The sequence below is a fragment of the Macaca mulatta genome, chromosome 7 (assembly GCF_049350105.2).
Source record: "Macaca mulatta isolate MMU2019108-1 chromosome 7, T2T-MMU8v2.0, whole genome shotgun sequence".
Lineage (NCBI taxonomy): Eukaryota > Metazoa > Chordata > Mammalia > Primates > Cercopithecidae > Macaca > Macaca mulatta.
The window spans coordinates 108,774,652-108,790,819 of record NC_133412.1 but is presented as its reverse complement, the minus strand read 5'-3'; the positions used below and the strand labels follow the sequence as shown (position 1 = coordinate 108,790,819).

Below are 16,168 nucleotides of genomic sequence, written 5' to 3'. Positions count from 1 at the left end.
ACAAACAAATAAAGATAACTTGCCTCATAGGATTATTTTATAAGGATTTGTAACATGATTGGAATGTTATTTGATACTTTATATGTGCAATATAAGTTTGTTAAAATTATTTGGTAATTCAGAGAATGGAGAGATGTTATTTGTTTAGGGCTATCATGGAGGTTTCATGGAAAATATATATGAATATGTCCCTGAAAGATTAGTAGTATTTGTTTAAGTAAAAATGGAGATGAGGAACAGTATTCCAGACAGAGGTAAACAGGCATGAGTGAGATGTATTCAAGGAATGACAAATAATCCATTTTGTTTAGGAGCTAGTTAATCTGTAAGAGTGTAATAGGCAAAAAGAATCGAACGGTACTTTATTTTTTTAAAAAAAATTATCAAGATAAAATATACATATCTACCATTTTTATCATTTCTATTAATTTTTTTGTTTGTTTTGTTTTGTTTTTGAGATAGGGTCTTGCTCTGTAGCACAGGTTGGGGTGCAGTGGCACAATCGAGGCTCACTGCAGCCTTTACCTCCTGGGCTTAAGCAGTCCTCCCACATCAGCCTCCCAAGTAGCTGAGACTGTAGGCACACACCTATAGTCCCAGGCACCATGCCTGGTAATGTTTTTAACTTTTTGTGGAAACAGGGTCTCACCATGTTTCCCAGGCTGGTCTTGAATTCCTGGGCTCAAGTAATCCTCCCTGCCTTGGCCTTGTAAGGTGCTGGGATTATAGGCATGAGCACCTGAGCTATCATTTTTTAATATACACTTTTTTTTTTTTTTTTTTTTTTTTAGACAGAGTCTCTCTCTGTCAGTCAGACTGGAGTGCAGTAATGCGATCTTGGCTCACTGCAATCTCTGCCTCCCATGTTCAAGTGATTCTTTCACCTCAGCCTCCCGAGTAGTGGGACTACAGGCACTTGCCACCACGCCGGGCTAATTTTTGTATTTTTAGTAGAGATGAGGTTTCACCATTTTGGCCAGGCTGGTCTCAAACTCCTGACCTTAGGTGATCTGCCCACCTTGGCCTCCCAAAGTCCTAGGATTACAGGCGTGAGCCACCACACCCAGCCTTATATTTTAAATACATTTATATTATTTTTTTCCCCCTTCTTTCCTCCTTTCCCTGCTTCCGGGCCTCTGGTAACCACCAATTTATTCTCTTATCTTCATGAAATCCACTTTAGCTCCCACATATGAAAGAGAACATGTGGCATTTGTCTTTCTGTGTTTGGCTTATTGCAGTTAACATAATGTTCTCCAGTTCTACGCATGTTGCTGCAAATGACAGGATTTTGTTCTTTTTCACGGCTAGATAATGTTTCATTGTGTATAAGTACCACATTTTCTTTATCCATTCATTTGTTGATGGGCACATAGGTTGAGTCCATGTCTTGGCTGTTGTGAATACTGTGTGGTAAACACAGGAGTGCAGGTATCTTTTTGATATCTTGATTTCCTTTCTTTTGGATATACACCCAGTTGTGGAATTTCTGGATCATATGGAAGTTCTATTTTTGATTTTTTGAGGAACCTCCTTGCTGTTCTCCATAGCAGCTATACTAATTTACATTCCCACCAACAGTGTATGAAGGTCCCCTTAGAAAGGTATTTTAGATCTTTGCTACACAAAGTGTGATCTGCACATCAGAAACATTTAGCATGATCTGGGTGCTTATTAGTAATGCAGAATCTCAGACCCCATCCCAGACCTATTTACTGAATCAGAATCTGCATTTTAACTAGATCACAAGTAAGTGGCAAAATCATTAAAGATTGAGAAGCACTGCTTTAGACTACGTTTTGGAAAGGTCTTGAATGCCAGGAATCAGATTATAATGCTATATTAGATAAACAGTTAAGTGTTGTTGTTGTTGTTGTTGTTGTTGTTGTTGTTTGAGACGGAGTCTCGCTCTGTCACCAGACTGGAGTGCAGTGGCACGATCTCGGCTGACTGCAACTTCCGCCTCCTGGGTTCAAGCGATTCTCCTGCCTCAGCCTCCTGAGTAGCTGGGACTACAGACACGCCACCACACCTAGTTAATTTTTGTAATTTTACTAGAGATGGGGTTTCAATGTTGGCCAAGATGGTCTTGATCTGTTGCTCTTGTGATCCGCCTGCCTCAGCTTCCCAAAGTGCTGGAATTACAGGCGTGAGCCACCGAGCCTAGCCGCAGTTAAGTTTTTTTAAAGTGGTGAGAGAGATGACTGAATCCATCCTTTGGGATTATTAAATAAGTATTAATCTGGGAGTAAATTAATGGAAGACAAACTAGAGATGGTAAACAAGTCACAGGGTTATAGTATAATCAAAGTACGTAGACTATAAATCTCTTGGATACTAGCAAAAGTTGATAGAATTCAGAAGATGCCAATATATAAACCAATGTCATTTTTTATTAATTTACTGTGAAAACTAGTAGTGTTCAATGGGTTATTCCAGATGACTAGTCAGCACATTTCCTGCAGCTTTTTTCAAGATTCTGCAGGAGAATTAAGCCCTAATGTCATAAGGCATCTATTTTGTGTAACTAATCCATTTGAAATGACTAATTTCTCTCTTATGTATCTAATACTGTGCATTATGTAACATCCTTGAGAAAATGTAGAATATAGTCATTTTTTGCATTCTCTGGTTCATATGAGGGATACCTGTTGAGAAAGGCTGCATAGGAAACCAAATCATTGCAAGAATCAAGCATAACATATCTCCATAATAAGGTTAAAACAAGTCATTTCCTAGGGTGGTGTTGGAAATACCCAGTCCAGGCTGGGCGTGGTGGCTTACACCTGTAATCCCAGCACTTTGGGGAGGCTGACACAGGCGGATCATTTGAGGTCAGGAGTTTGAGACTAGCCTGGCCAATGTGGTGAAACTCCATATCTACTACAAATAGAAAAATTAGCCGGGCGTGGTGGTGCACGCCTGTAATCCCAGCTACTCAGGAGTCTGAGATGGGAGAGATGGGAGGATCGTTTGAACCTGGGAGGCGGAAGTTGCAGTGAGCCGAGATCGTGCCACTATACTCCAGCCTGCATGACAGAGTGAAACTCCTTCTTAAAAAAAAAAAAAAAAAAGGAGGAAACACCTAGTCCAATTCTTGCTCTTTGTATTCTTATTTTAGATTTCATTCATATCATCTCCCTTTTGTTAATGCTGTCTGCCCCCCACCCCCTCATCATCACAGTCACTATTAGAACATCTTCATCATCACCAAAGAAATGCTCATATACATCTCCCTGCCCCAAACTCTTGGTAACTCAAATTTATGTTCTGTCTTTATGGATTTGCCTGCATATTTTATATTACATGAGCCTGTATTTTAATTTTTTGTTTACAAATCTCTCTCTCTCCCTGGACTGTAAACTTCTTAAGGATAAGTACAGTGTCTTAGCTAACTTCTTGTCTCCAGCCCTTAAGACAGACTATATTACATAGAAAGCTCGATAATGGAATAATTGATTTGGTTTTGCCTTTCTTAATTATGATCACATTCCATGTCTGCCCTCATATCCACATACCTGAATATTCACAGTTACCTCATCTACCTATATAGAAAAACTCTCAGCTAATCTCTTTCATTAAATACTGATTTTTAAGATCAATTTCATTTGTATAAGATAACTTTTATTTTAAATTGGAATGGTAGATGTGAGTTCACTCTGCCCTTTGATACTGCTGCCTTGTATCTTTAAATCCAGATTGTTTTTTAATCTGGAAACGAGTTGTTTTGTTGAAAATCATATAATAGAGTATTACACCATTGCCTCTATTACAATATTTATTCAGATGCGGAAATCCTCTTGGACATTGGTTCTCAATTTATGTGAATAGAAGTATTATATTTCTAATAGATTTGTGCTTAGCATTTTTGTTAGGTATTATTAAACATATAAATCAATTTGCAGATGTTTTAGTAAATAAAACAATATATTAGTAGGAGGATGTTGATGTTTGGTGGGCATGTAAGAAGCAGAAGAGAAAAAAGAATTGTTCAGTGTTGGTACTTCAGAAATGGCTAAATACAGCTAAGGAAAAAAGATGAAAATTTACCTTCATCGGCAGTCCAAGTCCAGACAAATTCTAATGTTGCTTCTAGTAAGGGGTATAGGCAGTGCTTTTCTTATGTGCATAATATCATAAAAACCATCTAGATTGGTTCCTCTTTCATATAGTTAATGTTTTTTCTTCTTTATTCATGCTTGGTAATAAATATAATCTAGTGAAATTAAGTCATCAGCTTATTAGAACAATATGTCACAATGTGTGAGTTACCTTTAAAATTATTTATATTTTTACTTATTAGGGTGAATTGATGCTTGTAGATAAGGTATATTTGTTTTTACAGTCTTATTAACTGTGGCCGATTTGAGGAAAGCTGTGCTACTTGTTTATTGCATTTATTAACAATAACAGTAGTTCATGTGGAAAGTATAAATGGAAACTTAAATCTTTTTGTGTTTTCCCTTTCCTTTTTAAATTTTGTTTTATATATCACTTCCCTGTCTAATGTAGTTGGATAATAAAGCATCTTTTCTGATAATTTCATAACACCAGTATATATTTAAACTTTTTAAAAATGTGATACATAGGCACCAAGAGTAGAAGCACAAGTTCTTCTGGGATCTTTGGTTTGCTTTCCCAACTTATGTTGTGAACTGCCTTCTCTTCATCCCAACATTCCTGATGTTGCTGTGTCTCAGTTTACAGATGTTAAGGTAAGAAATGAGATGCTAATTTTTAGCACTCAAATTATTTTATAATCATAAAGTATATGCAATAAAATTTGTATTCTTTTCTTTTTGAAATCTACACAATTGTTAAAGATTTTTGCACATTGATTTTTGTATTCTGAGACTTTGCTGAAGTTGCTTATCAGCTTAAGGAGATTTGGGGCTGAGATGATGGGGTTTTCTAAATATACAATCATGTCATCTGCAAACAGGGACAATTTGACTTCCTCTTTTCTTAATTAAATACCCTTTATTTCTTTCTCCTGCCTGATTGCCCTGGCCAGAACTTCCAACACTATGTTGAATAGGAGTGGTGAGAGAGGGCATCCCTGTCTTGTGCCAGTTTTCAAAGGGAATGCTTCCAGTTTTTGCTCATTCAGTATGATATTGGCTGTGGGTTTGTCATAAATAGCTCTTATTATTTTGAGATATGTCCCATCAATACCTAATTTATTGAGAGTTTCTAGCACGAAGGGCTGTTGAATTTTGTCAAAGGCCTTTTCTGCATGTATTGAGATAATCATGTGGTTTTTGTCTTTGGTTCTGTTTATATGCTGGATTACGTTTATTGATTTGCATATGTTGAACCAGCCTTGCATCCCAGGGATGAAGCCCACTTGATCATGGTGGATAAGCTTTTTGATATGCTGCTGGATTCGGTTTGCCAGTATTTTCTTGAGGATTTTTGCATCGATGTTCATCAGGGATATTGGTCTAAAATTCTCTTTTTTTTGTTGTGTCTCTGCCAGGCTTTGGTATCAGGATGATGCTGGCCTCATAAAATGAGTTAGGGAGGATTCCCTCTTTTTCTATTGATTGCAGTATCCTCCAGACACAAAGGCTTGAATGCTCATTAGGAGCATATCCTTTTTTGTGTTTAAAACTTAAATCTAATGGCATTTTTGTTCTCCTGAGCCACTATAATATTTGACCCTGTTGGTGTTCGTGTCCTTTTCTGAATGTCTCTTTATCTTTTATTGCACAGATCTTGACTTACTTCTCACCTAAGTATTCTGACTCCTTAATCGACTAATTTTCTTTTCTCTATTTGCTAAACATATATCCAGTTCAATATTTTACCCTTGTATTTCTTCTTTGTTTTCTCCCCTTTAAATATTTTATTCATTTACATAATTTTAACTAATATTTTAACTTGTCTCAAAATTCATTGTCATATTTTACAAATTATTAAGGATGAATATTTCTCCCTTAGCTTTATTGAGGTAAAATTGACAAAAATTTCGTATATTTAAGGTGTGCAATATGGTGTCTTGATACACATATACAGTGTGATAAAGATCAAGCCAAATAACATATCCATCACCTCACATAGTTACCTTTTTTTGATGAGAAGGAGTAAGAGAAACCAAGATCTACTGTCTTAGCAGGTTTCAAGTGTACGATACCGGTACCTGTAGTCACTGTTAATTGTAGTCACCATGCTGTACATTAAGTCTCCAGAGTTTAGTCAGCCTGCGTATTTGAAACTTTGTAACCTTTAACCAACATTTTCCTGTTTCACCCACTCCCTAGCCCCTGCTAACTACCATTCTACTCTCTGCTTCCAAGACTTCAACTTTTTATATTCCACATGTAGGTGAGAACATGCAGTATTTGTCTTTGTCTGCCTCTCATATTTCACATAGCATCATATCCTCCAGGTTGATTCATATTGTCACAAATGACAAGATTTCCTTCTTTTTGAAGGCTGAGTGGTATTCTATTGTATGTGTATTCATGTATTTGTGTGGGTGTGTCACATTTTCTTTATCCATTAGTCCTTCAAGGGACACTTAGGTTTTTTCCATATCTTGGCTATTGTAAATAATTCTGCAATGAACATAGCAGTGCACTTATCTCTTTGACATGCTAATTTCATTTCCTTTGGATATATATACCCAGAAGTAGAATTGCTTTGGATTGTATGGACATTTTAATAATTCTGTAATCTATGGACATGGATATGTTTCTATTTATTTCTGTCTTTTTCTGTTTCTTTCATCAGTGTTTTATAGTTTTCCACGTACAGATCTTTTACCTCTTTTGTTATGCGTATTCCTAAGTATTTTGTTGTTTTCGATGCTATTGTTAAATTGGATTATTTTCTTAATTTCTTTTTCAGATAGTTGACTGTTAGTGTATAGAAACACAACTGATTTTTGTATGTTTTGTTTCCTGCTACTCTACTGAGTTTATTAGTTCTAACAGTTTTTTGGTGGAGTCTGTAGGGTTTTTTATATATTAGATTATGTCATCTGTAGACAGAGACAGCTTTAATTCTTTCTTTCCAGTATGGATGCCTTTTCTTTTTTCTGCCTAATTGCTCTGGCGAGGACTTCCAATACTGTATTGAATAGAAGTGGCGAGAGTGGGCATCTTAATCTTGTTCCTAATCTTAAAGTAAAACCTTTCAGCTTTTCGCTGTTGATTATGATGTTATCTGTGGGCTTGTTATGTTGAGGTACACCCTCATTTGTTGAGTTACAACCTCATTCGTTGAGTTTTTATCACGAAAGGATGTCATATTTTTCATGCAAAAAAATTTTATATTTTATCATGAAAAGGATATTCATACCTTTGAGCTATGTATTCTACTTAAGTGCTTTTTTTTCACCTATTGACATAATAAGATTTTTGTCCTTTGTTCTGTTAATATGATGTATTAGTTTTATTGCTTTGTATATGTTGAACCATCCTTGCATCATAGTGATAAATCCTGCTTAATTATGACATATGACCCTTTTAATGTTCTGATGAATTTGGTTTGCTAGTATTTTATTGAGGATTTTTGCATCTATATTCATCAGGGATATTGGCCTGTAATTAATTTTTTTTTTCTGGTAATGCTTTTGTTTGACTTTGATGTCAGGGTAATGCTGGCCTCTTAAAATGAGTTTTGAAGTATTCGCTCATCTTCAGTATTTTGGAAATGTTTGAGAAGGATTCTTCTCAGATTCTTTATTTGAAATACTTTGTAGAATTCACTGGTGAAGCCATCTGGTTCTGACTTGTAATGATATTTCTCACAATTTTTAAAATCTTCATACCTATGAGCTATTAATTCTACTTTAATTATCTGCCTTTATCACTCTTCTAATCAGGAAGAAATGTTATTTTTTGAACATATGCTTTTGGCTATAAATTTCAGAAACTTTAGCTACTTTTATAAATAATATTGGTCTCTTTAATGGTAATATGTACATGAGAACAAAGACTGCTTTAATAACCACTTAGTAAATATTTGTAGAATTAATGAGTGAAAGCTCAGTCATTGCTGTTAACTATTTCCCCCTTATTTTAGGAACTTATAATCAAAACTGTATTAAGCTCGGCAAGAGATGAGCCCTCTGGTCCTGCACGGTAGGTCTTAGACTGAATATAACTATTCTGTGTTTGGAATTTTAGAAGTTGACTGAATTTTTATAGCAGCCCAGATTGTTTTAGATACATAAAAGCCATTCTGAATTACAATTTTAAGTTACTTGAATGATTAAGTGTTCTTACTTATTTTCATGATTTAAATACTAACCATTCTTCATAAACAGAATCCTAGTCACCTTTTTCAGTAACTTCACTCTTTATCTCTGAAATGATTTGTTTTAATTTTATTTTATTTAAGTACATTTTGTTTATTATTCAGTTATATTTGTCAGTGTCTTTTATGCAGTACCTTGAAATGCAGTAGCAGGTACCCAATGAATTTTTGTTAAATTGAACTAAAATAAAATATTTTATTATAGAAAGTAATATACCTAAGGAAATAGTATATTTTAATATTTATAAATATTTGATCAAGATTTTTAAAAATAGAATATAAGTCATAGTTTTCGATTTTTTTCTAAATGTCTTAAGAAATAAAAGCTGACATTTTCTCTGTTTTACAAAACCTTTTCAAAAAAAGATTGAGATTTAAATTAGCAGGTTACTAGTAGCATATCATGTTTCTTCTCTTCCCCAAAATGACATTAAGTCATGTTTTATATTTCTTGATGCTAATTCTAATAGTACATCATTTGCCGCAACATTAGTCTGTGCTACTACTCCTCAGATCTACATCTCTGTAAAGCTCCTGTTTTCCAGTTATCTACACATTTTTTGACCCAAAGTTCAAAAGGTACAGATCATGGCTTTGATGATTTGGATTCTTATTCTAATTTAAATCTTTTTCCAGCAAATAAAAATAATGTACAGTGAACCATTTGTTTAAATTAAGACATAGCTCCAGTTTTTAAAATTTTAATTGCATATTTTTCTCTCTTAATAGCCAAGCTAACTAAAAACAAATATCTTTGAGAAAATTGTTCTTTTACGCTAATCCCAATTAAGTTTACACGGATTTTCGTATAATATTGTTTCATTTAACTCTCATCACAATTTTGAGAGTTTAATAGAATCACCCTCTTCTTCCAGTTTTGCTAGCCAGATACTGATGCTTAGAAAGTTAACAGTAAGTCTCTGATAATGCATAACTGGTGGGACGGGGGTGTAGGCAAGCTAGCTAACATTTTTAAAGCCCTTTGTATGTGCGTGCTAGGCACTGTTCTAAGTGCCTTATATTTATTATCTCTTTGAATTTTGTGATACCTCTATGAGACAGGTATAATTTTCATCCACCTTTTAACAGAAAACTAGAACCCAGGGAATTTCAATAATCTGCCCTATCATCTAGATATGACAGAACCCTGGCAGTTTGTCTTCAGAGGCTCATTAGATGCACAATTAAGAAGTGGCAATACCAAGTTTGACCTTAGTGCTTAAAATTGTAGAGCTTTTGCTTTTTGAAAACAAAACAAAACAAAACTATGTTGCTCCTCAAGTGGAAGAATGTGGAAACCTAAAACATAGCCGCCTAGCAGTAGACCTGGGAATCATTAACACAACAGCTTGTGTTATGGAGAATATGGAAAAACCCCAGAAGCTGAATTTAAGCATTGTCTCAACTTGTTTTTCTATACCTTTTTAGTATATGTTTTTTTAGAAACTTATATTCCCAGGCCAGGCATGGTGGCTCATGCCTGGAAGCCCAGCACTTTTGGAGGCCGAAAATAGCAGATCACCTGAGGTTAGGAGTTCGAAACCAGCCTGGCCAACATGGTGAAACCTCGTCTCTACTAAAAATACAAAAAATTAGCCGGGTGTGGTAGTGTACCCCTGTAGTTCCAGCTACTCAGGAGGCTGAGGCAGGAGAATTGCTTGAACTGGGGAGGTGGAGGTTGCAGTGAGCGGAGATCGTGCCACTGCACTGCAGCCTGGGCAAGACAGAGTGAGACTCTGTCTCAAAAAAAGAAAAAAGAAACTTAATACCCCCAGTCTGAGCAGGAGCAGAGAATTAAACTATATACTGGGAATAATCTAGATTATTCTGACATCTTGTGGAGGGGGGTGTAGGAAACTCTACATGCAAGAAAAAAATATATATATCCTTTCTTACCTCCTCGTGTTACAATAAAGATTGTTAAACATTTGTATTCTCAGTCTCTGCCTTTAGTTAGCTGCATCCATGGAGAGCTTTGCTTCACTTCAGATTTTATTGTTGCTTTAGGATTATAGATGTTTCCATAGCTAAACCCGAAGCTTGGTTAGTTAGTGCTACAAATATTACCTAGGATTTATGGATGAACAACAGTAGGGAAAAAATAAAGTAGTAGACTTCATCTAGAAGACTCTCAGGTAATTTTCATAGTAAACAGTTTGGTAGCCTTAACACTCTAGACTAAAAGAAGAGACTTATATAAGTTTCTAAAAAAACATATACTAAATCTGCTGTGTTAAGGAAGAAAAATCTGCATTGAATTTTTCTGAAGTTTAGCATTCCACTGAAATTAAGAATATCAGTATCTGGACATGGCATATATAACAGGATACTAGAAGAAGGTGACTGTTTTGATACTTAGAACCATTATGCATTTTATCAGAAGCTTAAAGTTGAACACACTAATAGAGTCCTTACTGATTCTAATCATTAAATAACTCTCTTCAAGCTGACATCCAGCTGAAATTACATTGCTATAGAAATGAAGCTTTGCAATACATTAGGGAACAGGATAAAAATTCTACAAGTTCTGTTTCTGTTGGATTTTAAAATAAGTTACATAAATTTTATGTTCTCAATTTGTTTTAAAAATAATTTGTAGCTAGAAGTGTTAAATTTAAAATATACAAAAATATTTAACATACTCCATCAGCTTCATGTTTTTACTTAAGTTCATTTTGCTGTTGTCAGTCAATAAAATTACACTTTCCATTTTGAAAGCAGGTTACATTTTGTTTGGGAAGGCTTGTAGCAATGTCAGTCTGTTAACATGGATTTTTAAAAAACGTGTGTGGTATCCCAGCCTATAATCTTCTTAGTAAATTATAATAGAAAATTAGGCTCAGAAGTTTTAGGATTCTGCTTTCTTCATACTTTCTCTTCTTTGGTTACCAGTTAATGTTTAGAGTAACAAGTTCATTAATTCGTTTTAAATCGTGCATGTTCATTCTGTGTCAGTTCATTGTGGGTCATGTTTGTGGTGGTGGTTTCATTTTATGTAACCGTTGTTGTTTGCCTTTTTTGCAGATGTGTAGCACTTTGTAGTTTAGGTATTTGGATTTGTGAAGAACTAGTCCATGAGTCTCATCATCCTCAAATTAAGGAAGCTCTGAATGTGATTTGTGTTTCCTTAAAGGTAAAGAAAACTGTTTAGTGAAATATATTAAGATAGTAGAGAATGCATGTTTTTTTCCTCCAAATATTAATTATATCTTGTGTAACATTTAGTAAATGTTTTCATTACTTTATTATTCTATTATTTTCTTGATCCTGACTCATTCCTTAAAAATTGTTCTATTTCTTGAATTTAGGGTATCTTTATGGTGACTCATTTTTATCTCAACTTTTTATGTATTTAGCTTTGCCCCTAAACTATATGTGGTAGATGTCTAAAAAAGGAAACCCACCATTTAAAACATATATAGGATTTTTCTGTTTTTCTTTTTTAACTAGTATTTCTGTAACTTACTGCTCTTTGATCTTTATTACCACTCCCTGAATTCTTGAGCTGTTCAGTTTTTTTGCTTTATCTTTTCAAGTTAAGCGCCTTCTTTGTAGACAGAACAAGATTTTTTCAGTAGTAATAATGTAATTATTTGGAGAGTCTGAATGAATAAATGAGTACTCTTTGTTTATGAAAGGATGCATGATATTATTGTTGTTGTAAGACTTGTAAAAAACCCATAGCACCTGTGTAAGACTGTAAACATACAAAGTAGTTAATAAATATTTTTAAATAATAGTTACATGACAGATATTTCTAAACATTTACTATGAGGCACGTTGCTAGACAGAGTGAGGGATAACAATAGGAAAAATTTATAAATACTAGCTTCAAGATGTTAATAGTAGCTGAAAAAGATTAAAATGAGAATAATAAATCATAAAAACCTGAGAGTACTAAATGGGTATATAATATAAACTGAGTGTGTAATATAAACTGCTGATTGAGTTCAGAAGAAACAAATCATTTTGACTTAGTTATCAGAGAAGACTGGAAAAGAGGAGACACATTGGGGTTTGAAGTGTGGGTGAAATGTGGACATAGAGAAGCATAAGAAGTTTGTCTTTATGCCATTGGGGAGTCATCTGAGTTTTAAGCATAATGTCAGTATCATAACAGTGCTATAGAAGATTAATTTGGAAGTGTGGTGAATAGTTGATTGGAACGGGGCAAAGATTGATAAAAAGAATAGTGATTTAGAGGCCATTGCATAAATCCACATAAGAGAAAATGCAACAAAACTTTAATGAGGACAGTCAAACATTACAAAGGAAAATTAAAGTTGTACGTGTCTTTAGAATGTGTTGTGGTTTTTTTTATTTTGCAGCTGGAGATTTATCTTAATCACTTATAAATGTAGGATTTATAATCCTACAAATATATGAAATGTAAAAAATTTCAGCAGATAATGCTTTGATGAAAAGTTCATCAAGAAAATTTTTAAAACAATTTTTTTTTCATTATTGCAGTTTACTAATAAAACAGTAGCCCACGTGGCTTGTAACATGCTTCACATGCTGGTTCATTATGTACCTAGACTTCAGATTTACCAGCCTGATTCTCCCTTGAAAATTATTCAAGTAAGTAATTTCTCATTTATTTATTATGACCTTGTTAAATTTTTTTTAGATTTGGATACTTTGAATTGTAAAATTATTTAATAGTTTAAAATTTTTTTTACATAGCTAAATAATGGCTACCCATCATGCTTTTTTGTGGTATCAAAGTTCTTGATAGTTCCCTTGTCTTTTATGTTAGAAGACTGTATTCCTGGTTTTGGACAAAGTAAAAGCACTAGAAACAATTTATTAGGCCAAGCCCAGTGGCTTATGCCTGTAATCCAGGCACTTTGGGAGACTAAGTTGGAAGGATCGCTTGAGGCCAGCCTAGGTAACATAGCAAGACCCTGTCTTAACAAACAGTTAAACAAAAAACAATTTATTAGTTGTAGTGAAAATTATGTGTAAACCTATGTCATTGTCTTCATAAACATACATGTTGCTTCATTCCCGCTTCATTCCCTCTTAAGTAGGGAAAACATACCATCATTCCAGTTACCAAAATCAGGACATTATTTTTTTTCTTTTTTCTTTAGCCAGTCATTTGTGAATTTTTGTTCATTCTAATTCGTTATCTCCTGTGCTTCCTGCAACACCTGACATACTTCAGTCCTTCATTCTTTCTTTCTTGAGATATTGGTGTTGCCTCCTTCTGGTTTGTGTGGTCTTGCTCTTAAAGTCATCATTCACATTTACATGGCTCTTACCATATCACGTACCCGAAAAAAAAAAAAAAAGGACTGATTTTCCTTTGACTGTAAAATAAAGCCCAAATTCTTTAGCTGTGAATTCAGGGCCTCCACAGGAGAACTCAACTGGTTTTTTAAGAATCATATACAGATTCCTTTGAAACGCCATGTTGTTCAGGCAACTGAATCTGCTTATCATCACTTAAACATACCCCTGGCTTTCTTCCTCCTATCTGAAATGCTTTGCTTCTCTTCTCTAGTGCCCTCATCTTTCAGTGATTGGCTTAAATACCATCTCCTCAAAAAATAAAAATCCCCATCTGCTCTCCCTAACCAGAATTTATCATTCTTACCTTCCTGTCTTTATAACATTTTTAGGAAAGATGAGAACTCATATTTATTAGACACCTACCATGTACCAGTCACCTTTTCATATGATATCTCATTTAATTCTTAGAAGTTTCTTGAGATAGGTTATTCCCTTCGCTGTCGCTAATCTCCCCCCTTATTTAAGATGAGAGAACTGAGGATTTAATAACTATATAAGAGTCATAAGCTAAGAGAACAGGACTCAGACCCAAGTCTGTAAGATTCCAAAGTTCATGCTTTTCCCACTCAGTCATCTTACCAGCCTCTGTTACAGCACTGAATGTAGTAAGTATCGCACTAGTGAGTAAAATCTTTGTCTGTATAAAGTGTATTTAGAGGAATTTTCTACTTACTGCATTGAGGCAATAATTTCTAAAAATGTAATAGCATACAGTACAACGAAAATAAAAATACAATAAATATATACCTATACATTTTTAACATGCACATAAAAAAATTAAATGAGACTAAATGATTTCCGGGGTAAATGATAACACTGTATATGAAGATTTTGCCTTTTTTTAAGTAATGTCTTTTTCATTTACTTTGTATTCTGTACTTTATATTTATTCAAATAATATTCGGTGTATGATATATGTTAATTTAAAAAGCCACATTTGGCTGGGCACGGTAGCTCATGCCTATAATCCCAGCACTTTGGGAGGCCGAGGTGGGCGGATCACCAGAGGTTGTGAGTTCGAGACCAGCCTGGCCAACGTGACGAAACCCTGTCTCTACTAAAAATACAAAAATTAGCTGGGCGTGGTGGCCCACACCTGTAATCCCAGCTACTCAGGAGGCTGAGGCAAGAGAATCACTTGAACTGAGAGCCGAGATCACTCCACTACACTCCAGCCTGGGTGGCTGAGTGAGACTCCATCTCAAAAAAATAAATAAAAAGGCACATTTTTTTAAAAAGCCGTGTGTGTGTGTGTGTGTGTGTGTGTGTGTGTATTTAAATAAAAGTCCTGGAAAGGCAATAGAGTAGATTTCTTCAGGTGACAGGATTACAGTGGTTTTTTTGTTGTTTTGAGACAGGGTCTCTGTCACCCAGGCTCCCAAAGTGGGTATGGGCCAGCCACTGTGCCCAGCCTATGATGGTTTTTATTAGTCTTTTTCTTATCTGTATCTTTTAATTTTTCTATAATGAACATATATTTTCTGTGTGTTTATACATATTGATTTACCCCGTTGAATTGGGAAGAAACCCATTTATGGTTGACACAATATATATAATTTTGGTTCCATACATGAGGATTATAAATAATTGATAGTTAAGTGTACTTGAAAAGCTTGCCTATTAAGCATTACTTTGAAATAACAGTGTTAATGTGTTTAGAATAAATTTGCAGCAGTAGGTTTTGTATCACTTCAGCATTTAACAATTAAGTTTCAGAATGTACCATTAATTTGACATATATAGAGCTCCTTTTAAAAAAATTTTTTTTTGCTTACAGATCCTAATAGCTACTATCACCCATCTTTTACCAAGTACAGAAGCTTCATCTTATGAAATGGACAAGAGGGTAATTTAAATTTTGTTTGATGATTAATATGTGGTTATTTAGTAAAGTATTTGTATTTTAAAACTTTAATGGTATGTATATTTACATGGTAAAAATTTATCTTTGTTCAGAATCAACTATAGTGTGAAATGTCTTTCTGTTATGTAAGTATAACTAAATTATATTTTGGTTCACATTTCATTGCCATTTGAAAAAATCTTTGAGTCTCAAGATTGTAAGGAACCTTAGAGGACATTCTGTCTACCTCTATATCACTACATTCTGCCAAATTGTGTTCTTACCTATGCCTGAAGATTATTAATTCTGAGGAATTCATCACCTCTAAAGGCAGCCACTTGTTTTTGTATAGATAGAAAGTAAAGATATAATATATAGAGATATGTCACTTAAAAGAAGACTTCTCCTCTGTCTGCCAAAACATTCCATTAGGTGTCATTTACCTCAGTAAATTTATTATAAGGGTTCTTTAATTTTTTCAGATATTATATTTACCAGTTCTAGAGTTTCTTTTTGTTTTGTTTTGTTTTTAAGTTTTCATATCTTACCTGAAATTCTGCATTTCTTCAATTATATACATCTTCTCTTTTAGATACTTTAACATATTTATAATAATTAAAATAGAGTCCTTGACTACTAAATCCAGTATCTGTGTCATCACTAACTCCGTTTCTATTGAGTTTTCTTCCTGTTGACTATGAGTTTCATTTTCCTGTTGTTATGTCTATTTTTTAATTATATGCCTGACATTATACATAAATG

The 16,168-nt window shown here is 34.3% G+C and overlaps 1 protein-coding gene and 1 long non-coding RNA gene across 18 annotated transcripts in view; one reads left to right on the top strand and one right to left on the bottom strand.

Moving 5' to 3' along the window:
• Nucleotides 1–16,168, top strand: part of RALGAPA1 (Ral GTPase activating protein catalytic subunit alpha 1) — a 275,889-nt gene that overhangs the window by 140,247 nt on the left and 119,474 nt on the right. For all 17 annotated transcript variants that reach the window (XM_077940906.1, XM_001088633.5, XM_015143575.3 and 14 more), the window contains 5 exons: nucleotides 4,590–4,715; nucleotides 8,032–8,090; nucleotides 11,290–11,398; nucleotides 12,736–12,846; nucleotides 15,341–15,409. In XM_077940906.1, coding sequence (XP_077797032.1) covers nucleotides 4,590–4,715; nucleotides 8,032–8,090; nucleotides 11,290–11,398; nucleotides 12,736–12,846; nucleotides 15,341–15,409 — 474 coding nt within the window. The remainder of the gene's footprint in view (nucleotides 1–4,589; nucleotides 4,716–8,031; nucleotides 8,091–11,289; nucleotides 11,399–12,735; nucleotides 12,847–15,340; nucleotides 15,410–16,168) is intronic.
• Nucleotides 792–3,074, bottom strand: LOC144330234 (uncharacterized). The gene is made up of 2 exons (XR_013396220.1): nucleotides 3,019–3,074; nucleotides 792–1,921 (listed from the first exon to the last, which is right to left on the bottom strand). It is a non-coding gene; the product is annotated as an uncharacterized LOC144330234 (long non-coding RNA).